This window comes from Procambarus clarkii, chromosome 25, assembly GCF_040958095.1.
Source record: "Procambarus clarkii isolate CNS0578487 chromosome 25, FALCON_Pclarkii_2.0, whole genome shotgun sequence".
In the NCBI taxonomy this organism is placed as follows: domain Eukaryota; kingdom Metazoa; phylum Arthropoda; class Malacostraca; order Decapoda; family Cambaridae; genus Procambarus; species Procambarus clarkii.
Window position 1 is genome coordinate 22,857,056 of NC_091174.1, and position 25,306 is coordinate 22,882,361.

Here is a 25,306-nt window from a genome sequence, read left to right on the forward strand (position 1 = left end):
CCTGAAATGCTGCAGATGGGGGCATAAATCCTGGAGCTGTCAACATGATCCACGATGTCGTTTCTGCGGAAAGTTTCACCTTTCTAATGTGTGTAGAAACAGACTTAATCTGGGTGAGAAAATAGTTCCCAGATGCTGCAACTGTGGAGGTGTTCACAATGCCAGCTCGGCTGTGTGTAGCAAGAGGCCGAGTATGGATGTTCCCCGGCCGGTGAATGTTACAGAGCAAGCAAGAGTTCTTACCCAGACATCGGGAGCTCAGCAAAACAGTCTGCCCCAAACAGCGCCAGTGAACCGGACGAATGCGTGGGTAAAGGAGTCACCTTTACTTCGTCAGGCTCAAGCAACAAGCAGTCACGCCACCACTCAGGACTCCGGCAGTGACAGTGTAACGGTGAGTGAAGTGGCTACTGGGGCTCAGAAAGAGGGTCATAATGATATGGTCAAGGAGGTGTGGGCTGAACTAAGAAAAGTTGGTGAGTTCCTCCGAAATCTTGGGCAGAGAATCGAGTCCATCGAGGCGAAATTAAACGTTCAGGAGGTCAAGGAAAATCACAAAACGGTGAAGGATAATCAGGATATAGTGGTTGAGGGCAATAATGAAATATTGAGTGATGAAATGAAGGAAAGTGAAGTGTGTGTGAATGATGATAGTCGTAGTGAAAGGAAAAACCCTTTAATTACACGTAAAATGAAGGAATCATTTGGGCCAATAATGGACGTCACAGGACTGAAAAAATATCTTGAGAAACGCAATGTCGCTTTTACTGGTGAACTTGGGAGGAGGTGGGAGATGTTATACACGGTATGGCTATCATTTAGTGAATTTATTGGGGATGACTTAGACAGTGAATTGTTTAATAATGGATCACCCTAGACTGAAAGTGTTGTCATGGAATGTTAATGGTTTAAGAAACAGGGTTACAGATGTTCATTGTTATGTGATGGGAAATGATATTGATGTTGTAGCTCTCCAGGAGACAGGGGATAGGAATGAAGGCTTATTGAAATTAAATGGCTATAAAGGGTTTAACCTCTTCGCCGCAAATAACATCAGAGGCACGTCGATTTATGTTAAGAACTCCATACCAGCAGAGTTAGTAGAACCGCCATCAAAAACGCAAGGTATAGAGAGTGTCTGTGTTAAATTATCATTAAGGGAAGGGGAATTTATTGTAGTTAATTTGTATGTATCCAGGAACTGCTTCGACGCTAACTATCTACCTGACTGCATTTATACTAATCCTTCACTGGTCATTGGGGACCTTAATGCTCGGCACACCAGCCTTGGGACAGTGGGTAGTATTAATGCTAATGGGGTCAAGTGGTTACAGTTTCTACAAGATCATCCAGATACCTGTCTCTTGGGAAACAATGAACCAACTCACATCAGGGGAGGACGGCTTGACTATGCCTGCATTTTAAACTCTCAGGGGATTATGGGGGAGGCTTGGGTTGTTCGGGACCTACTTAGTGACCACTTTGCCTTGAACGTTGAATTACCACTGGGGAAAAAACAAGTCCACTTTCAAAGGAAAAGGCTAAATATTAATAAAGACATGAAAAATTATTTTATTCAAAATATGGGAGATTGGTATCAACAATACACGCCGCTCTGCGTTGATAGTTTTTACAAGGACATGGTCGAGAACATAGAGAAATTAGTACAGAGGGTAAATAACGGGGGCAGGGGAAGCATGACGCATGGACCTAAGAAATTTAAATATTCCAATGATCAGCAAGTTAAGGGGTGGGAGAGAGTGCTACGGAGTGCACATAAAGAATAGTTAAAAAATGGAATGAGGGATGAAGAGAAAAATACAATGTTGGAAGTGGCTAGGGAATGCCACTTCCACTTCTAGGGAATGTCAGGTGAGGAAGGAGGCGCGGGACAGATACTGGCAAGACTTTGCTCAGTCCATTGGTAATACTAAGAACCTTAAAGACATATGGAGAGTAGTAAATAAAATCAGGGGTTGTAAGCCCAAATTCATTGCTCACTCAGATCCAGGGAAGGTTGCTAATGAGTTAGTTGATAAATGGGCTAATGCTGCTGGTATGGAGTCCTTACCTGCAGACACGAGAGTCACCATTGAGTCATGGGAAAATATTAGAAATGGAGTAACTTTATGTGCCTTAAATACAAGATCTGTAACATGCACTGAGATAACTCACGATGAGCTACTGGATGCTATAAAAAATGCAAAAAAGTGGCAGCTCTACTGCTCCGGGGAAAGATGGAGTAACATGACATTCTTAATTATTTAGCCGGTATGAAACCTAGTCCCTTACTTGATTTGTTTAATATGAGTTATAGAGAGGGAAAGTTACCAAGAAAATGGAAAGAGGCTGTCATCATTCCTATCCCTAAGTCAAACGGAGGCTACAGACCTGTCTCCTTAATATCCTGCTTTTGTAAAATGATGGAATGGATTTTGTTAAATAGGCTACTCTACCTTGTAGGTGATAACATGTCCAGTAATCTCTTTGGTTTTATCAAAGGCAAAAGTACTGCGGATTGTCTCTTAAAGTGTTTGTCTAATATGGATGACAATTGTAGAGTTTTTGTTGATCTACAAGGAGCATTTGATAAAGCCAATGGGGAAGTAATCTTATACGAATTAGCCAATCTGGGAATAACAGGGAGATTGCTACACTGGATAAGGGATTATCTACAAGGCAGAAAAGGTCAGGTGTATTACCAGGGATACATGTCTGAGGAACGAATGTTTCAGTTAGGTACCCCACAAGGGGGAGTTTTAAGTCCCACCTTATTCAATGTATTAATGAACAGATTAGCATCAGAGATGTATCCTCCGCGGGTCACGACGATCATATATGCTGATGACATTCTTATACAAGACACTTCTGGGAACAAAATTCAAACAGCTCTTAACATACTTGGTACAACCTGTCACAAGTTAGGCTTAGTTATAAATGCAGACAAAACCAAATATGAGTATTGGAAACGAAGAAATATAATACTTACTCTAAATGGTGTGGAACTGAGCCGTGTTCAGAAGTACAAGTATCTGGGCATGTATGTTGGATACACATGTGAGAGTAAAAATACTGAAATAAATCATATCAGCACCTTATGTAAAGCCCATCTGCCTCCTCTGAAAGCACTGGCTTTTTCTGGTAAAGTTGTTGGGGAACCTATCTTGCGGATGTCATACATAAGCACTGTTCGGTCCCTGATTGACTACGCAGCACCCGTTTTCTCTTACACAGGCCAAGGCAGAATTAAAAAAATAGAGCTGATATAGAACGAGGCTATGAGGATTATTCTTGGATGTCAAAGAAATGCAATGATTGAAATAATGATAATGGAATTAAATTTACAGAGTGTGTATGATAGAGTCCGTGACATTAACACTAGAGTATCTATTCGTTTCATGCGGAGAAAAGGAGGGGATAAGCTGTTTGAGAGCGTTCAGACCTGCTTGAGTGACGTACACACTTCCAGGAAACTGAGGGAGACACGCTACACGAGGGGATTAGCTCATGACCTCAGGAAATACGATGTACTTGACTGCTGTAAACCCTCTCTACAGTGTAATATGTCTGCTCCCTAGAAAGTACAGAAAATAGACGTCGAAATTGTACCCCTCAAGGTGAAAAAGATTCATCATGAACCGGGACAATTACGGTATTTGTATGGAAGCATGATATCTCGGTTACCAAGAGGCAACAGTTTACATATATATTGTGACGGGTCGGTGGCGGAGGATGGCAGGGCAGGGTATGGTGTCCTAATAAGAGAATATACGGAGTTTGGGACTGTGGACACGATAATTGAACTCCGGCTTAGTAATTATATATCATCCAGACAAGCTGAACTGCAGGCCATTCTGGCGTGTTTGGAGGAAGTACGTCATGACGACAAAAATGTTTTTGTATTTGTCGATAGCCGAGGAGCACTGGAGTCCTTAAACAGTCGAAACCCAGTCTTCATGTCTATAGTTGAGGATTGTAAGAAAAGAATAACTGAGATACAGCTGAAAGGTCATAGTGTGAAATTCATGTGGATTCCATCTTATGTTGGAATAGTGCTCAACGAGGTGGCGGATGACTTGGCCAAACGTGCCACATCAAAAACAAGTTGACATTGAATGTGAATTCACAATGAGACAAATAAGAAGCAAAATCAGATATATTCAGGCACAGGCAGAAGTGGAGAGGAGAGATATAATGTATGAGAGAAGTCAAACCATGCAACACTACATGTGAGTCAAAACACCCATTTCACTTATGGTAAAAGGAGAAATGCTTGGGGTGACTGTGTGTACATGCGGCTCAGGCTTTGGTACAAATATTACTGGGAATATGGGATAGGTGTTCATGATAATGACACGAAGTGTAAACTATGTGGTATGTTAAGGTCTCACCCCCTTGCCCATTATGTTCTTGATTGTCCGTTGATTAATGTATATAGAAACACTGAGATAAGGACTGTTTCTGAACAAATAGCCTGGATGTGTCACAACGGAAAGGTTGATGATATTCTTGAGAGATATAAGAATTTTGCACCAAGACTGTAATTTTTTTGTTGAATTATCTGCATGTCTCTTGCAAATTATCTATACAGTATACCTAGGTCATAAAAGTATTTGTGTGTACGTCTGATACCATACTAGTGTAAAGGAGGAAATGTAGATGTTTATTTCTCAGAATGTTTGGTAATATGTTTATTGTTTGTGATGTGTGTATATGTATGTATTAACACGATGTACTGAACGGGGTGAGAATAGCTTGAGCTACCTCATCATTTTGTGTGTATTTTACATCAATAAACTTATTTCAATTTCAATTTCAATTTCCTATGAACATTTAAAAGAGCATTCATACCAAGAGAAGAAGTTATAGTTATTGTATACGGTATATCCAGATACACTGGTTATCTTGAGGTTATCTTGAGATGATTTCGGGGCTTTAGTGTCCCCGCGGCTCGGTCCTCGACCAGGCCTCCACCCCCAGGAAGCAGCCCGTGACAGCTGACTAACACCCAGGTACCTATTTTACTGCTAGGTAACAGGGGCATAGGGTTAAAGAAACTCTGCCCATTGTTTCTCGTCGGCACCTGGGATCGAACCCAAGATCACAAGCCCTGCGTGCTGTCCGCTCGGCCGACCGGCTCTGTTGGTCAGGACAACAACCAAACACTCTGGTCAGGACAACAACCAAACACTCTGGTCAGGACAACAACCAAACACTCTGGTCAGGACAACAACCAAACACTCTGGTCAGGACAACAACCAAACACTCTGGTCAGGACAACAACCAAACACTCTGGTCAGGACAACAACCAGACACTCTGGTCAGGACAACAACCAAACACTCTGGTCAGGACAACAACCAGACACTCTGGTCAGGACAACAACCAGACACTCTGGTCAGGACAACAACCAGACACTCTGGTCAGGACAACAACCAAACACTCTGGTCAGGACAACAACCAGACACTCTGGTCAGGACAACAACCAAACACTCTGGTCAGGACAACAACCAGACACTCTGGTCAGGACAACAACCAGACACTCTGGTCAGGCCAATAACTAGAGTGTTTAAAAAAATTAGATGTAACGTTGACCAAACCACACACTAGAAAGTGAAGAGACGATGACGGTTCGGTCCGTCCTGGACCATTAGCAAGTCGATTGTGTTGAGAGGAAGATTGATTGATTGATAAAGATTAAGCCACAAAAAAGGTGGCACGGGCATGAATAACCCGTAATTGAGAGGAAGGAGGCAATGGCAATAAATAGGCAAGAGAGGGAGGAGAGAAGGAAATCTTAGAGGAAGAAAAAGCAAGGCAACAGGAACGGAAGGTAAAGTGTAATAAAGGGAATAATAATAGGAAAAAGAAAGAGATCGTAAGAGAAAACAATCGGAAGGAAAGTAAGAAAGATAAAATGAAGGGTAAGCTTATGTTAGGTCACGTCTGTTAGAAAGTTAGGAACATATGAGTATATGCTGTGAAAGGAAAGAGTCAACAGCAACACAGCCAGGACTGAAGTTCATGTTCGTTGTGTATCAGAGCCGATTCCACAAGACTGCGTCTGTGTATAGTAGAGGCAGGAAAGATTATTTTGGAGGAAGACCAATCAATAGGATGATTAGAATCCCTAACATGACGGAAGAGAGCATTGTTTGTGTCTGCAGACTTAACACTTCTTATGTGTTCCTTAAGTCTGTCATTAGATGTAACGTTATGAATAACTCTGGAACCATTTTGTGGGGATGAATGGAGAGGTAACGAGGAGAGTAAAGAGAAGAGGTAATAAGGAGAGTAAAGAGAAGAGGTAACGAGGAGAGTAAAGAGAAGAGGTAATAAGGTGAGTAAAGAGAAGAGGTAACGAGGAGAGAAAAGAGGAGCGCGACCCACCGTCGGGGCTGAGCGTGGCATCCACGGAGGGCCCACCTAGCCATGTGGAGGTGCGTCCCGTGCCTGTCCTCCAGGACGCCCTGGTGAAGCGGGAGGCGTCCAGGCGGAGGGCGCACGTCCCCGCGTCCTCTCCCGCCTCCTCGAAAGCACAGTTATTCACATCCTATAGGAGAAGAAAACAATTATGACACGAGTTTGTTTAGAATCTATAATTTTGATAATTAGATTAAACAAAACTTGGAATTTATGACAAAACGACAGTTATAGTGTGACGATGTCAACGCCATCTGCTGAGTACACCCGACCCAATTTTCTGTTTCCCCTAGTTGAAGGCACCAACACCTGTGTAGTGTCATTCTTAGTCTTCATCTTTTACTCCTGGGCTGTATGATAGAGCGACGGTTTTGCTTCATGCAGGTCGGCGTTCAATCCCCGACCGTCCAAGTGATTGGACACCATTCCTTTACCTCTGTATCATCCCACATACAAATTCTGATTCCTTCCAAGTGCCATATAGTCGTAATGGCTTGGCGCTTCCTCCTGATAGTTCCCTTCCCTCCCTCAGAAGTGATGTGGGTGCAACCCGTTCTCGCAAATTCGTAAAGTCAATATTGACTTATTAAATAAGTGCATAGGTGACATGCTAAACATAATAGATACCCTTAAAAAGCTTCATAGAAAACACCGACCTTACCTAACCTTGTTAGTATCTTAAGATAAGCATCTTATAGCTTCGTAATTACAATTGTTACTTAATAAATCACTTTAGTGCGCGCTGCACTCGTGAAAAAAAAAAGCGCCTTGTGCGCGCTCAAGCGTAAACACAAAAAAGTGTATAATCTTTTCACGCTCCTAACATCTATTCTCGAGCTACGTTTTTCATTTTGGTATCAATGCGTTGGCAATAAAATTCTCTACAAGATCATATCCATAAAATGTCACCCAAGCATTTGCTATCCCACCACGAAGTAAATAAACACGAAGATGACTCGCCGTGACACCCAAACAGGAAGTAAATGTTCATACTCTTTCGTTTGTTGCCAGCCTCAGTCATCCTACAGCGCTTATTTTGATATCACTGAACTCGCAATAAAATTCCCCACCCAGACATATGCCTGTCAATGTCTAATTATGTTCCGCACGAGTGTGGGAACTGGGCGAAGCGTTAGCCGTGATTTCAGCAGCGACGACACTGTTGTGATGCAGCGCTTTGAAAGTTTATACTTATTTCACTGTCCTGACATTATTTTTCAAGCTACGTATTTCATTTTTATAGCAATGTGTTTGCAATAGAAAGTTCTATAAGAACATGGGTAGAATTGGCCAACAGAGCGTCAAATAAATTTGCGGCGAATAAAATCTTACGCGTATTTGTACCCGTGAGCGTAAAAAGTTTTAACTTTGCTCATATTTTTTCAAGTTTATACTTGTTTCACACCGTTTTTTTGTTTGTATAGTGTTTGGAATAAAATTCTCTACACAGACATATGCATATAAATGTAGAATCATGATCGCGGCCAACACAAGAGTGTGTGGAGTAGGCGATTACCCTCGTTGTGTCACCAACTCAATAGTCTCTCCTCTAAGTTACAATACATTGCCGTTTTCTCAAATAGGCACAGTGCCTATTAGAGAAAACAAAAATTTAATGGCAAACATATTCATACAAACCCCAAGTCGATCGAGTAGTAAATACCCAATATAACACGGTCCGTAAATTTACGTCGTGATCCGACAAGCGCTTATCTAAACCGCCCGTAATTCCAAGTGGAAACTCCAAGAAAGTGTTAAATTAAATTAACTTAATTAAATTAACCTATTATAGGTATAGGTTAAGTAATAATTGTAATTACGAAGCAATAAGATGCTTATCTTAAGATACTAACAAGGTTAGGTAAGGTCGGTGTTTTCTATGAAGCTTTTTAAGGGTATCTATTATGTTTAGTATATCACCTATGCACGTAGTTAATAAGTCAATATTGACTATACGAATTTGCGAGAACGGGTTGGTGGGTGGTACCTTTGTCGACAGGAATCAGTTCACCCAGGGCAGTCCTGAAGTCTTGACGTGTTCTAGTGGGAACAAGCGGCCGAGTAGGTGTAGACTGTGATTTGTCTGTGATACCGAGTAAAGTACTGGTGATTGGACCGAGGTATCCCGGGAGGGCAAGCTGAGTTACAAGATGAAATTGAAGTCAGTCTGTTAAGATTTGTTAAATGGAAGCCCGTGTGGAAGCCAGCCAGCGTGTTGCTGGAGACCAGCCAGATTGTAGCTGGAGAGCTGATTGTTGTTGGAGAGTCATGGTGTTTTGATACACAGATGATACTGTAGAGGACTGGCCCATGATTTAATGTGAAAGACGAACTCGCTGGAGTGAGGACCATAGAAGACAGACTCAGGAAGTGTTGTACGATAGAAGACAGAAGTGAACTCGCCGGGGTAGAAGACCGCATAGGTTCGTTTGTAGTGTCCCCTGTGTGAAAGTGACGCCTGCCATAATGTATTATGTAAATATGTAAGAAGTGTATATATAGTTAGGAAGTACACGTGATGACGGTATGGTTTAGTGTTGTTTACCCCCATTCTCGTTGGATTGACTATTATCACCAGTTCTTAATAACTTGCCTATTACTCGGGGCTAAATCAAGTAAGAAGAGGCAATAAGGCCCCATAGAAAGTTTGAGTTAAAAGAACCCAGTTACTAGCTAAGTTAACCCGTAACACATAGGCGTGTAAAGATAGGTAGGCGCCCTAAAACAAACCCTATCTGGTTATAAGCTAGACTGCATCCTTGAAAACTCCCCAAAAGAACTCTTCAAACAATGTAAACCAACGATTGAAAATTCACAAAGTAAGCACGAGTTCATTCGCCCCACCTTGTCGCCCTGTTTGGAAAAGAGGAAGGCAGCCTGGGGTCAGCCAGCTGATCCACCATTGCCTCTAGACGATGGAAACACCCTCAATGCCTTGGGAAAGGGTGTCAGGGCTACCAGGGCTCACCTAGAAATTGGCATTTCATTACATTCAATGTTAGATTTCTAGGGGAAGCCCCCAGAAATCTAAATCTTTCCTATTTGTAGGAATACCTACAAACAGGAAAGTGTACCGTTACGTAATTCCACTGCATAACAGTGGAGGGCTGCCTCTCCCTACTACCCTGAACAACATCATGCTATGATACCTCCTCTACAACATCAACACCTCTAGCCAGACATCTGGAGAGCTCCGCCACTGACCCTTGCCCCACACGCCAGGTGCACGCCAGGAAATTGTCAGCACACACAAACTACTCATTACTTCTCCGGCTCATAGTTATACCTCACCTTACTGCCAGTGTGACGTCACCCGCAGGTTTATAGATGCTCCTGCCAGCTATCCAGCAGGCACAGAATTATATACCCTGAAGGAGGCCATAAATTATACAATTGAGAATAATTTACATGTTATCATTTATATCGACTAAATCTTCGCTACAGGCATTGTTATTAAGCCAGCTCAAAGATAATATACAACTCATCGCAGAAATCCTACATATAGGAAAAGAAGCCCAAAATCTAGGGCTGTCAATCACCCTAAATTGGATATCAAGTCACACTGGCATAGATGGTAATGAAAAGGCAGACTCACTAGCAAAACCTGCCACTGCTCTACCTGTTGTACAGGTTAAAATACCTCCAAGTTTTTCACAGATTAAGAAGCAAATAAAGAAAAGAATCCTCCAAACTATCAAAAGTCGCCACATAGCCAAAGTAGCGGCAGAAAGGTCCACTGCGATATAGTACGAACAAGCCACTGGGTACTACTCTTTCATTGCCTGACAAAAAGATATCCAGAGACAGTGCAGTAGCCATACACAGACTCAGACTTGGTTACAAGTGCACCTGGGAGGTAATGAACCCATTAAAGAGTGTCATATCTGTAGATCAGATGAAGACGCGCCACTATTTCATTACTTACTGGAATGTGAAGCTACTGAAGCACTGCGCATCAAACTCAACATTAATTCAATGACAGCAGCGACATTTTTTTTTTTTTTTTTTTTTTTTTTTATAAAAGAATACACAATGTATAAAACAGACACCCGCCGAAAGAACAAGTCATGAACATACACAGGACAATATAACAAAGGAAGTAAACCACGGATACACTAAACATACCCAACAAAACCCAAGAAAGAAAACACATGACACAAGGCACAAAAAAAAGAGAACCCAGAAACGGAGACAGTATTTACCACAAAAAACAGAACATGACATAAATAGCACACAATAGAAATAACATAAAACATAGGCACATCCACACAACCTTAAGTACAGAAATACAAAAGGAGAACGCACATACAAGCCCAGCCCAACAACCCAAACACAGGTGCATAAAAGTACAGAACAACAGGCCTCCGAAACCCCTAAGAGGCAAAATTACAAAACTACATTAAACAAAAAACATGGAAATACAGAACATGGAAAGTCAAACAGAAATAACTGAGTACATTTCTCGTTTCTTACTCCGTTTCCTCATGCATAATTAAAAAGACATAATACAAAGGCAGAACACAAATCAAGAAAGAACAGAGAAATAATACATAAATAGCCCAAGGCAAAGTACATGGCACATAAAAAGAGAAATAACAATCAGTAATGGCAAAAAGAACACTCAGAACACAGGAACAGTAGTACATGAAAAGGGGGGGGGGAGGACAAAACATAACCCGGGCACCCCAACCCCCCACACACACACAGAAAATCACAAAATACAGAAGAGGCACGCTCCAAAGACATAGGAGCATACAAGCATACATACCATAAAGAACAAAAATGCACAAACCATAAAACCCATACAAGGCAAACAAAAAGGCCCACGCAGGAGCCAGGGAAAACATAAAAACCACACCCACACACAAGCACACCCAAACGAACACACACCCACAGGAGCAACCACAACAGAAACAAAACAACCACACACACACACACACCATCCAACAGGCCCAACTGGACCCCAAGATCATTTAAACCACGAACATGCAAAGACGCACAGACAACAGAGGGCGCCATCGGGAGAACCTCAGGACACCCCCAACCCAACGCGTCCCCCAGGGGACACAACCGCACCCGCAGCGGGAGCCACATCCACACCACCAGGCTCAACCCCCTGCCGCACCCTGGAAGACGACCGGCCAGGAACCGCCTTCAAAATCACAGGAGACACACCATGCGAAGAGATGGTGTGGATGGTGGATGGTGTCCTCGACGCCCCAGGCGTCGAGGACACCATCCACAGTTTTTCCCCTGCCTCCGCCGCCCCGAGCCCGACACCACGCTCAATGCCCCGCTCATCCCCAGATCCCGCTTCCGAAGGGGGAGGAGGAACCACTGGAGAAGCGGAGGGAGGAGCACCAGCCAAAGGCACACCACCCGAAGCCTCGATCCTCTTCCCAGGGGGGCCCCTGCTGTGCGACCGATCCCTCGAAGCGCGCTTTCGTCGAGGAACAGAAGAGCCCAATGCAACCACAGGAGGCACAGCACAAGCGACAGCAGGCGGCTGCGCCACGGCACCAGCATCAGGAACACCGCTAGGCTGGCCGTCAGGAGACACAGTAACAACACCGCCCCTGGCCTCGGGAAGCACACTGGCCACTGCACACGGGTCGCCCGCCGGCACCACACCACACACGTCGGATTCCAAGGAGACACTCGGGTCGCGATGTACCTCCGCCGCCACCAGCAGAGGCGCACCCGAAGCAGGAGCCGCGAGAGCATCAGAGCCAACAGACAGAGCAGAGGACCCAGCAGCAGACGGAGAGGTAGGGACAGCTGGGGACGACGCCTCCAGAGGCACACCCACAGAGCCCGGGCCCACTGGGGGCGCCCCAGCCTCCGGCAGAAGTGGAAAATCATCCGCATGGAAAACCGATGGGTCCTCCGGGCGAGGGGCACGGCAAGCTGCAGCGTAATGGCCTACCTCACCACACCGGAAACAGGAGCGAGTCTGCCCCTGGTAGAACACACGCACATAAAACCCACACACAGCCACCCGAGAGGGAATAGCCCCAGAGAGCCGCATGTGCAAAGTACGGGCACCCATACGGAGCCCCTTCAGGCGCCCACTAAGCAGACAGGCATGACGCTGCCCCACCAGCTCACCATACCGACGGAACGCGGCGGACAGCTCATCCTCAGGAAACTGCACCGGCGCACCATGAACGCTCACATACGTCAGGGGGCCCCACGGATCGGAGACCTCCACCGTCACAGCAGAACCTGGAAGTACATGTGTCCGTGTACCCCATCGACGCACAAACAGCTGATACACCTGCGCCGAGGAGAACGTCACCGCCACCCGGGTAGGGGAAAGTTTCTCAACACCGTAGAGATCTTGGTACTCCACACGCATGACGTCCATAAGGGCAACCTCCACCAAGGGCCAGTCAATGGGGGCCGAGAAATCAAGCCGGGCGGTGTCGACCCGGCCACCACTAGTCGACGCCATGACACCCGCCAGGCCCCGGCCAATGGCCGCACCACACCGGCAACAAGACGACCACCACGCAGCAGTTACAGGTCAACACTGACAGCCCGGGCCGAACGTCAGCGCCCTCCGGTAGCAGAGCGGCGAATCCTCTACAGGCATTGTTATTAAGCCAGCTCAAAGATAATATACAACTCATCGCAGAAATCCTACATATAGGAAAAGAAGCCCAAAATCTAGGGCTGTCAATCACCCTAAATTGGATATCAAGTCACACTGGCATAGATGGTAATGAAAAGGCAGACTCACTAGCAAAACCTGCCACTGCTCTACCTGTTGTACAGGTTAAAATACCTCCAAGTTTTTCACAGATTAAGAAGCAAATAAAGAAAAGAATCCTCCAAACTATCAAAAGTCGCCACATAGCCAAAGTAGCGGCAGAAAGGTCCACTGCGATATAGTACGAACAAGCCACTGGGTACTACTCTTTCATTGCCTGACAAAAAGATATCCAGAGACAGTGCAGTAGCCATACACAGACTCAGACTTGGTTACAAGTGCACCTGGGAGGTAATGAACCCATTAAAGAGTGTCATATCTGTTGATCAGATGAAGACGCGCCACTATTTCATTACTTACTAGAATGTGAAGCTACTGAAGCACTGCGCATCAAACTCAACATTAATTCAATGACAGCAGCGACATTGAATGCACATTCCACAGCGACTACAATGATTAGAAAAGCCGTTGAAGAATGGGACTCGCTAGTGAGCATTCTGCATCTACATCCGCCATCAAGATAATGTTATTAATACAAGACTAAAACCAGTGCACTAAAACTGAAGTGAAAAAGAAACAAGGGAAAAAAGGAGGAAACCCCACCTCCATATAAAACTTTGACTCATATAACACAGTAACAAGGTTATCACGAATAACCGAATTCAATTACTGGCTCACTATAGCCCGTACTACATGGACATTTCGTTCCGAGTAGCTAAATAAAAAACAACAACAACATACCCAACAGGCAGTTCCAGCCCCACTCTTGTGCCAGGCAAGTCACCTACGGGCTCACCATAGCCTGTGCTACTTGGAACTTTTTGTTCTGAGTAGCTGAATCTAAAAACAACAACAACAACATACCCAGCAAGCGATGATTCAATCTCACTGCGACCCGTTGAGGGTGTGGACACAATGGGACCCAAACGTCTAAAGGTTACAGCTACCCCTCTTGACGGTCATTCTTTCGGGAAAACGATATTCTGAACGTCCTGAAGAACGTGACAAGCATCACTCCCACTGACATTAATCAGGAAGGTGGTGATATCGTGCTCTTTCATGTGAGGAAGAAGTAGGAACAACTCTTGATCCATGATGCCATACTTCGCAAGGAGCACCACCTACATCCTCACTTCCCACGTCAGTTCCTAACCGGAAGAACTGTTATTACCAGCAGGACAAGCCAGTGGATCCCTGGCAACCGCAACATAAGATCAAGGACAATATCGAGGACGAAAATCCGAACCTGGGTGTATTCAACTTAGAGTTCTGCAGCACCGACAAATCATAAATAAAGATTACTTTCACCACCATAGCTTCAGCAACCCAGGCTGCCACACTCGCTGCCACACAAGGTTTCTATTGCTTTGGTTTACAAATATCACCCCACCTAATAAAAAAGGAACGATACCATCAGCTTCAGCAGTGCTTCAAGTGCTACGAGCTCTTCCACCCACCAACAAGCGTCAGCACCCTGTCCAGAAGTGCAGCCTGTGCGCACTGGACCCCCATGCAAGGCAACAACCCATCGCTACTTGCTCTGTGATGGCAATCGCCAAGCCATTTCCTACCGCTGCCCCCGCAGACAGGAAAACATCAAGGCCAGGTTGAAACCAAGAGAAATGACCCCTCTACCTCCACAATCAGAGCCCAAGGCGCTCAACCCACCACCTCAGCTCCCACCAAGCGACCAGAAGATTTTCCAGTCTTACCAAATAGTGTCTCTTCCCACCAGGCTACCCAGCCTTCACAATGGGGATCCAAGGCCTATTCGCAGCCCCTTGCATCACGCGCAGGCATTATCCATGGTCTCATTAGACTAGCGGACAGGCTTGCCGGACCAGACAACCAGTTATTTGTCTGTGAATTGAACACATTATACATAGCCAATGGATTGGATCCCCATCATAGCCCCTGGCGCAAATCTCACTGCCTCCACTACCACTCCGGAGACTACCACCAGGACGACCACGAGGTCGAGTTCAACACAAACCTCACAACCACCCAAGACCCGGGCGGCACAAACAGGTATTTCCCTCTCCAGCTCCCAACACTCCTACCATCACCATCTCAGCAGCTGCACTAGCAGACGTGCTGTCTACAAATGCTAACAGCACCACCAACGCTCCTGAAATAGCTTCTACCACGAATCCAGGACACCTGAGCCTACCTCAGGCTGTGAGGCGAAAGACAAAAACACCAACTACGGACGTTACAGACTCCTCAGACGTCGAAATCTTAGGAGATCCACTGCCGCAGCACAAATACGACACCTACTCGGTACAAGACCTCCTCATGGAGGCTACCTCACCAAAGTCCAACGACAGCACGGCTCACGCACGGCAAAATACCAGACAAATAAAAAACGGAAGACCGAGAGGTCTACACTAACCCCACCAGCTCCATAACTGGAACAGCCAGCCCTCCAGGGCTAAAAAACCACCATGAAGACCCCCATCCATCCCCAGATCTCTAGTATCAGCTATTGATACAGATAATGCCTCCAAAGAGCCTCTACTTACGGGCTCACCATAGCCCGTGCTACTTGGAACTTTTTGTTCTGAGTAGCTGAATCTGAAAATAACAACAACAACAATAATACCCAACAAGAATCAGGCATTTCGGGCTCACTATAGCCATTGTTCTCACTATGAAACGAAATGGACATTTCGTTCTGAGTAGCTAAATCTAAAACAATATACCCAGCAGACAGAATACTCCTGGTGCTCTCTCGGGTTCTACGTCTTTTACTTGATGTGGCCTTGCTACAACGCGTCACGGTGAACGTGCACCCTAGTGTACTTAATATATAGTCACCCATGTTTTTCTGAAGTAACGTAAAAATTAAGTTTGAATATTTTTGTGTGTAAGCCAAGTTTTCAGGAATTACTATTTTATGCTTATAAAGTAAATTATTTAGTTTACGTTTAAATTGTTCCTTATAAGTAAAGAATTTAATTATTTATGTTGGTTTACCCCTGCAAAGGCAATGACATTTAGCAGTTTTATTTACTTTGTTTTATCTTTTTTATATTTAATGTGCGTAAGGCAAACTACAGCTGCCAGGTATTTCCTGCGCTACATACAACACGTCAGTACACACACACACTATTATAGACTGTGGGTTGGTGGGTGTTGTCGTCGTTGATCCTTCTCTACGGACAACCCAACCCACAACTCGGTAGAGTGCTTATACTAGGAGATCACCCTTGGCGCTTCTGGCTCTTGGAGAGGGGCTCAACGTCACACGTTTAGGGGATGCGGCTCCAACACTTAGCCTCGTTGTCACGTGCACACACCCACTCGAGCCGCCGTGACTCCCCACTCTCTCCTTAGGTGATATGATCTCAATCCCCTTTTGACTTATTAGTATTACCTTCTACCCTGTCCACAGCAGTGGTTCTTGTTTCTTTCTCTCTCTCTCTCTCTTCTTCTGTACTATTTCATGGGAAGCCTCACTAGGACAAGGGCAAACACCAGCAAATTGGGATACATTTACTGGACAAAGCACATACACAATACATACACATATAATAATAATGAATCCGATACTCTATAATATTACAATCGGGTTGCACTCCAACACAACCAGAACTCTACCATCAGCTTATCAAGTGGTATCCTATCTCCTGGTTCACCACCTGATACTATCAACCTCCTCAAGTTGATCAAGTCTACATACACTGTTGCACCATCAGCAAGAGAATATATATATGTATCTATAAATGTGTACAAAGAAAATCAGCATTTGCATGCAATAACATATATCAGTATAAATGTTCATTGATACACAACAATGATCAATCGATCACTCTATCAGTCCTAGAACGCATACATCTGTAGGTAATCCAGCCTACGACTGTAACTCTAAACTTCAGTATTAGATACTCCTTGACATAAGAATGCAAACAACCACTCACCTCTCACTGCGTCTTGCACACTAATGACAACCAAACACTATCAACTCCCTATAAGTAATCCACCAGAACTTCCCTTCCACCTCTGGAAGTTCACTACCCTAATATCTTTAGGTTCTTCCAGGCTTCACTACCAGGATCCTCTGCAGCTCCTCCAGGCTGCTATCATGAAGTTTTCTTGAGCAACTATGGTGCTCTACTACTTCTGCTAGGTTCCTCCACAGCTCTCTTGGCTGCTACACCATGAAGTTTCCTCGAGCAACTATGGTGCTTCTCCACCTCTACAGAAGCATGTGACACTCCTCTTCACTGCTTCTCCTCACAGCTCGAGGTCCTCTGCTTCACTACCTTGGAGTCTCATCAATTACTTCATCTATGCTGGCTTCGAAGTTCTCAGCAACTTCTTCCCCAAAGGACAAACCTGCAACCCATCGATACTCCAATAAAATGTTTCCCCTTTAACACATAAACAAAAATAATCACACAGTATGTTTGCCTCAAATCTCTATCTGTCCTCCACATACAGTGAGAGTGGACTCCCCCGTTTTGGGCGGGTCCATACTCCACCTCGCCCGGCGGCGGTCCTCACTCGCTGGGAGGGTGTTCCTCCGTCTGGAGCCGGGCTCCCTCAGTCGCCTGTCAGAGCTCAGAGGGGACGGACGTCGCTCCGTGTTCCTCCCTCTTCACTCTCCTATTTCAGGCTTTCTGCCTTATTAAAACATGTCTAACTTATAAATAAACATCGCTACTGTCGCTGGGCACACGACCAACTACAAGCAATCACTATGAACTGGCGTATATCGTGCTTACCACAGATTAACTGGTCGAGGGCGCTTCTCCCTCTGACGGCGTCTGGTCACGGCACTTCCACGGCCCACAATAATGCCTCTGGGCGATTTAATAAACACTTCGTCGACCAGGACTTGAGACCACAACGTTCCCAGCTCGATTCCACAGCTGGTACGTCTGCACACTTCTCTTCTCTTCGAGATATATCACTAGGGGTTCCCTTCTGGCGGGAGCTCAACGGAGCGCAGCTTTCCCCTGCGATGTCTGGCACTCAAGTGAGGTCAAGGTCCTCCGGAAGCGAGCCTCACGCCTCCAGCAAAATGTCCACATCTCCTAGCCAGTCATTTATCTATTTCCTTACTTACTGCCCATAATCTTAAACTGTTATACATCTCCAAGCAACTATTTTACATATGGGTTATCACCTCAATATATGCTAGACCTTCTAATCAGGTCAGGCTTGATGAATAACTCTCAAGGAGGAAGACTCGTTTCTCCTGCAGGCTGAGATCATAACTTCACACACACACACACACACACACACACACACAATTGTGTGTATACTCACCCCATTTGTACTCGTCTATTTGTGTCTGCAGGATAGGGCTTTAGCTCTTGGACCTCACTTTTCTAGCTACTGTTGTGTAATGCTATGACTCCTGACCTAATTGCCAATCATACCTGCCTTTAAAGTTATGAATAAAATTGTTCTTAACCTGCTCGATTACGTCTTTCCATATATTTACTACTCTCCCACTAAATGGAAAGTTTCTAACATCCCTATGACGCATCTGAGTCTCGAGCTTCTATCCGTGAAGCCCATGTTCTAATGTTATTGATTGTAAACCATTTCCTCTGTTTCCGCCTTGTCAATCTCTTTAAGTATTTTATACGTATCTAACATGTCCCCGTCTCCTTTCTTAAGTCGTCAGGTTTAGTTCCTTCAGTCTCTCTTCGTACCTCATCCCAAGCAGCTCTGGGACGAGTCTCGTTGCAAAGTTATACACACCTTTTCGAGCTTCTTTATATGTTTTTCTTAGCTGGAGGCTCCACGACGAGGCGGCATTCTCCAAGACTAGCCTCACATAGTAAGGCCAGGGATCAGAGAGCTCTAAAAGTCTCCTTATTTAAATTTCTGAAGAGTTTACTGGCTTTTGCCAGAGTAGAGTATGCGGCAGTCGTTATTCTATTTAAATGAGCCTCTGGTGTTAGGTTTCGTTTATGTCTACTCCAAAATCTTTTTCTCTAGTCGTTATTGGAAGGTAGTTTCCCTTCATCGTGTATTTGCCTTTCGGCCTCTAGCTCCTGATCCCATTTCCATCACCATACACTTGCTGGAGTTTAACCCTAGAAGCCATTTATCGGACCAGCTCTACAGCCTGTTGAAGTCATCTTGGAGAATGTTACAATCCTCATCTGTCTCAACCCTCCTTATCAGTTTCGCATCATCTGCAAACATCGACATATTTGACAAAACTCCAGCAGTCAAGTCGTTTACAAAAATGAAGAATAGTATGGGACCCAGCACCGATCCTTGAGGCACCCCGCTTGTTACTCTATGCCAGTCCGACTCTTCGCCCCTCACTGTCACCTGTCTGTTAGCTAATTCATTGCACATATTAACGCATTTCCGTCTACTCCTGCCTACCTTTCTAGATAGTATAGTAACCTCATGCGCAGTATTGAATCGAAGGTCTTTTGGCCGGCCAGAAATATGCAATCTGCCTGCACCCTTCACTATCTTGTCGTTTTAAAACTTTCAAAACCAATTGTTTCTAGGTGTGCAACGGGAAATTCTTTCACGTACTTTATGTAAAGCCGTTTATTATGTGTCACAGGCGGGGGTGTTTATTGTGTGTCACAGGGGGGAGGGGGGGTTATTGTGTGTCACAGGGGGTGGGGGGGTTTATTGTGTGTCACAGGCGGGGGTGTTTATTGTGTGTCACAGGGGGGGCGGTTTATTGTGTGTCACAGGCGGGGGTGTTTATTGTGTGTCACAGGCGGGGGTGTTTATTGTGTGTCACAGGCGGGGGTGTTTATTGTGTGTCACAAGCTAGGGGGGGTTATTATGTGACACAGGAGGGGGGGGGTTTATTGTGTCACCGGCGGGGTATTTATTGTGTGTCACAGGCGCAGGTGTTTATTGTGTGTCACAGGCGAGGGGGCGAGGTGTTTATTGTGTGTCACAGGCAGCTAGGGGGGGTCTTTATTGTGTGTCACAGGCGGGGGTGTTTATTGTGTGTCACAGGCAGTGTTTATTGTGTGTCACAGGCGGGGGGGAGGTGTTTATTGTGTGTCACAGGCAGATAAGGGGGTGGGTCTTTATTGTGTGTCACAGGCGGGGGTGTTTATCGTGTGTCACAGGCGGGGGTGTTTATCGTGTGTCACAGGCGGGGGTGTTTATCGTGTGTCACGGGCGGGGGTGTTTATCGTGTGTCACAGGCGGGGGTGTTTGTCGTGTGTCACAGGCGGGGGTGTTTATCGTGTGTCACAGGCGGGGGTGTTTATTGTGTGTCACAGGCGGGGGGGAGGTGTTTATTGTGTGTCACAGGCAGCTAGGGGGGGGGTCTTTATTGTGTGTCACAGGCGGGGGTGTTTATCGTGTGTCACAGGCGGGGGTGTTTATCGTGTGTCACAGGCGGGGGTGTTTATCGTGTGACACAGGCGGGGGTGTTTATCGTGTGTCACAGGCGGGGGGTGTTTATCGTGTGTCACAGGCGGGGGGTGTTTATCGTGTGTCACAGGCGGGGGGTGTTTATCGTGTGTCACAGGCGGGTGTGTTTATCGTGTGTCACACGCGGGGTTGTTTATCGTGTGTCACAGGCGGGGGTGTTTATCGTGTGTCACAGGCGGGGGTGTTTATCGTGTGTCACAGGCGGGGGTGTTTATCGTGTGTCACAGGCGGGGGTGTTTATCGTGTGTCACAGGCGGGGGTGTTTATCGTGTGTCACAGGCGCGGGTGTTTATCGTGTGTCACATGCAAGGGCAGGGGGTGTTTATTGTGTGTCACAGGCTGGGGAGTTTATTTTGTGTCACTGGCGGGGATGTTTATTGTGTGTCACAGGCGGGGGTGTTTATTGTGTGTCACAGGCAGGGGTGTTTATTGTGTGTCACAGGCGGGGGGTGTTTATCGTGTGTTTATTGTGAATCACAGGCGGGGGAGTTTATTGTGAGTCACAGGCGGGGGTGTTTATTGTGTGTCAGAGGATGGGGTCTTTATTGTGTGTCACAGGCGGGGTGTTTATTGTGTGTCACAGGCGGGGGTGTTTATTGTGTGTCACAGGCGGGTTGTTTATTGTGTGTCACAGACAGGGGTGTTTATTGTGAGTCACAGGCGGGGTTGTTTATTGTGAGTCACAGGCGGGGGTGTTTATTGTGTGTCACCAGAAGGGGGTGTTTATTGTGTGTCACAGGCGGGGGTGTTTATCGTGGTCACAGGCGGGGGTGTTTATCGTGGTCAAATGCGGGGGTGTTTATTGTGACACAGACGTGGGCCTTTATTGTGTGTCACAGGCGGAAGGTGTTTATCGTGTGTCACAGGCGTGGGGGTTTATCGTGTGTCACAGGCGGGGGTGTTTTTTTTGAGTCACAGGCGGGGGTGTTTATTGTGTGTCACAGGCTGGGGTGTATATTGTGTGTAACAGGAGGGGTGTTTATTGTGTGTCACAGGCGGGGTGTTTATTGTTTGTCACAGGCGGGGATGTTTATTGTGTGTCACAGGCGGGGTGTTTATTATGTGTCATCAGTGGGGGTGTTAATTGTTTGTAACAGGTGGGGGTGTTTATTGTGTGTCACAGGTGGGGTTGTTTATTGTGTCACAGGTGGGGTTGTTTATTGTGTGTCACAGGTGGGGTTGTTTATTGTGTGTCACAGGTGGGGTTGTTTATTGTGTGTCACAGTTGGGGTTGTTTATTCTGTGTCACAGGTGGGGGTTGTTTATTGTGTGTCACAGGCGGGGTTGTTTATTGTGTGTCTTCAGGTGGGGTTGTTTATTGTGTGTCACAGGTGGGGTTGTTTATTGTGTGTCACAGGTGGGGTTGTTTATTGTGTGTCTTCAGGTGGGGTTGTTTATTGTGTGTCACAGGTGGGGTTGTTTATTGTGTGTCACAGGTGGGGTTGTTTATTGTGTGTCACAGGTGGGGTTGTTTATTGTGAGTCACAGGTGGGGTTTTTTATTGTGTGTCACAGGTGGGGTTATTTATTGTGTGTCACTGGCTGGGTTGTTTATTGTGTGTCATAGGTGGGGGGGGGGGGTTTACTGTGTGTCACAGACAGGGGTGTTTATTGTGTGTCACAGGCGGGGGTGTTTATTGTGTGTCACAGGCGGGGTGTTTATTGTGTGTCACGGGATGGGGTGTTTATTCTGTGTCACAGGCGGGGTGTTTATTGTGTGTCACAGGAGGGGTTGTTTATTGTGTGTCACAGGCGGGGGTGTTTATTGTGAGTCACAGGCGGGGGTGTTTATTGTGTGTCACCAGTGGGGGTGTTTATAGTGTGTAAACAGGCGGGGTGTTTATTGTGTGTCACAGGCGGGGTTGTTTATTGTTTGTCACAGGTGGGGTTGTTTATTGTGTGTCACAGGTGGGGGTTGTTTATTGTGTGTCATCAGTGGGGGTGTTTATTATGTGTCACAGGTTGGGGTGTTTATTGTGTGTCACAGGTGGGGTTGTTTATTGTGTGTCACAGGTGGGATTGTTTATTGTATGTCACAAGTGGGGTTGTTTATTGTGTGTCACAGGTGGGGGTTGTTTATTGTGTGTCACAGGTGGGGTTTTTTATTGTGTGTCACAGGTGGGGTTGTTTACTGTGTGTCACAGGTGGGGTTGTTTATTGTGTGTCACAGGTGGGGTTTTTTATTGTGTGTCACATGTGGGGTTGTTTACTGTGTGTCACTGGTGGGGTTGTTTATTGTGTGGTTCAGGTGGGGGGGATGTTTACTGTGTGTCACAGGCAGGGGTGTTTATTGTGTGTCACAGGCGGGGGTGTTTATTGTGTGTCACAGGCGGGGTGTTTATTGTATGTCACGGATGGGGTGTTTGCTGTTTGTCACAGGCGGGGTGTTTATTGTGTGTCACAGGCGGGGGTGTTTATTGTGTGTCACAGGCAGGTGGGGCGATTATTGTGTGTCACAGGCGGTGGGGTGTTTACTGTGTGTCGCAGGCGAGAGTGGATTTTTATTGTGTATCATAGGAAGGTGTTTATTGTGTGTCACAGGCGGGGGGTGTGTTTACTGTTTGTCACAGGCGGGGGAGGGGGTATTTATTGTGTGTCACAGGCAGGGGTGTTTATTGTGTCACAGGCGGGGGTGTTTATTGTGTGTCACAGGCCGGGGTGTTTATTGTGTGTCACCAGTGGGGGTGTTTATTGTGTGTCACAGGCGGGGTGTTTATTGTGTGTCACAGGCGGGATGTTTATTGTGTGTCACGGGACAGGGTGTTTATTGTGTGTCACAGGCGGGGGTGTTTATTGTGTGTCACAGAAAGGGGTGTTTATTGTGTGTCACAGGCGGGGTGTTTATTGTGTGTCACACGCGGGGGAGTTTATTGTGTGTCAAAGGCGGGTGGGGGGTGTTTATTGTGTGTCACATGCGGGGGGGGGGGTGTTTATTGTGTGTCACTGAAAGGGGTTTTTATTGTGTGTCACTGAAAGGGGTTTTTATTGTGTTTCACAGGCGGGGGTGTTTATCGTGGTCACAGGCGGGGGTGTTTATTGTGAATCACAGGCGGGGGTGATTATTGTGTGTCACCAGTGGGTGTGTTTATTGTGTGTCACCAGTGGGTGTGTTTATTGTGTGTCACCAGTGGGTGTGTTTATTGTGTGTCACCAGTGGGTGTGTTTACTGTGTGTCACAGGATGGGGTGTTTATTGTGTGTCACCAGTGGGTGTGTTTATTGTGTGTCACCAGTGGGTGTGTTTATTGTGTGTCACCAGTGGGGGTGTTTATTCTGTGTCACCAGTGGGGGTGTTTATTGTGTGCCACATTCGGGATGTTTATTGTGTGCCACAGGCGGGGGTGTTTATTGTGTGTCACAGGCGGGGATGTTTATTGTGTGTCACAGGTGGGGGTGTTTATTGTCTGTCACAGGCAGGGGGTGTTTATTGTGTGTCACAGGTGGGGTTATTTATTGTGTGTCACAGGTGGGGTTGTTTACTGTGTGTCACAGGTGGGGTTGTTTATTGTGTGTCACAGGTGGGGTTTTTTATTGTGTGTCACAGGTGGGGTTGTTTACTGTGTGTCACTGGTGGGGTTGTTTATTGTGTGGTTCAGGTGGGGGGGGATGTTTACTGTGTGTCACAGGCAGGGGTGTTTATTGTGTGTCACAGGCGGGGGTGTTTATTGTGTGTCACAGGCGGGGTGTTTATTGTATGTCACGGATGGGGTGTTTGCTGTTTGTCACAGGCGGGGTGTTTATTGTGTGTCACAGGCGGGGGTGTTTATTGTGTGTCACAGAAAGGGGTGTTTATTGTGTGTCACAGGCGGGGTGTTTATTGTGTGTCACAGGCGGGGGAGTTTATTGTGTGTCAAAGGCGGGTGGGGGGTGTTTATTGTGTGTCACATGCGGGGGGGGGTGTTTATTGTGTGTCACTGAAAGGGGTTTTTATTGTGTGTCACTGAAAGGGGTTTTTATTGTGTTTCACAGGCGGGGGTGTTTATCGTGGTCACAGGCGGGGGTGTTTATTGTGAATCACAGGCGGGGGTGATTATTGTGTGTCACCAGTGGGTGTGTTTATTTTGTGTCACCAGTGGGTGTGTTTATTGTGTGTCACAAGTGGGTGTGTTTACTGTGTGTCACAGGATGGGGTGTTTATTGTGTGTCACCAGTGGGTGTGTTTATTGTGTGTCACCAGTGGGTGTGTTTATTGTGTGTCACCAGTGGGGGTGTTTATTCTGTGTCACCAGTGGGGGTGTTTATTCTGTGTCACCAGTGGGGGTGTTTATTGTGTGCCACATTCGGGATGTTTATTGTGTGCCACCCGCGGGGGTGTTTATTGTGTGTCACAGGCGGGGATGTTTATTGTGTGTCACAGGTGGGGGTGTTTATTGTCTGTCACAGGCAGGGGGTGTTTATTGTGTGTCACAGGCGGGGGTGTTTATTGTGTGTCACAGGCGGGAGTGTTTATTGTGTGTCACAGGCGGGAGTGTTTATTGTGAGTCACAAGCGGAGGTGTTTATTGTGTCACAGATGGGGTGTTTATCGTGTGTCACAGCCGGGGGTGTTTATCGTGTGTCACAGGCGGGGGTGTTTATTGTGTGTCACAGGCGGGGGTGTTTATTGTGTGTCACAGGCCGGGGTGTTTATTGTGTGTCACCAGGTGGGGTGTTTATTGTGTGTCACAGGCGGGGTGTTTATTGTGTGTCACAGGCGGGATGTTTATTGTGTGTCACGGGACGGGGTGTTTATTGTGAGTCACAGGCGGGGTGTTTATTGTGTGTCACAGGCGGGGGTGTTTATTGTGTGTCACAGA

At 46.1% G+C, this 25,306-nt stretch overlaps 1 protein-coding gene across 1 annotated transcript in view; it reads right to left on the bottom strand.

Annotated features, from left to right (window-relative positions):
* LOC123756330 (MAM and LDL-receptor class A domain-containing protein 1) overlaps nt 1–25,306 on the bottom strand; it is a gene marked incomplete in the record, with an annotated part of 412,433 nt that overhangs the window by 326,621 nt on the left and 60,506 nt on the right. The window contains 1 exon segment of the mRNA XM_069331355.1: nt 6,389–6,551. Within this exon segment, the coding sequence (XP_069187456.1) occupies nt 6,389–6,551 (163 nt within the window).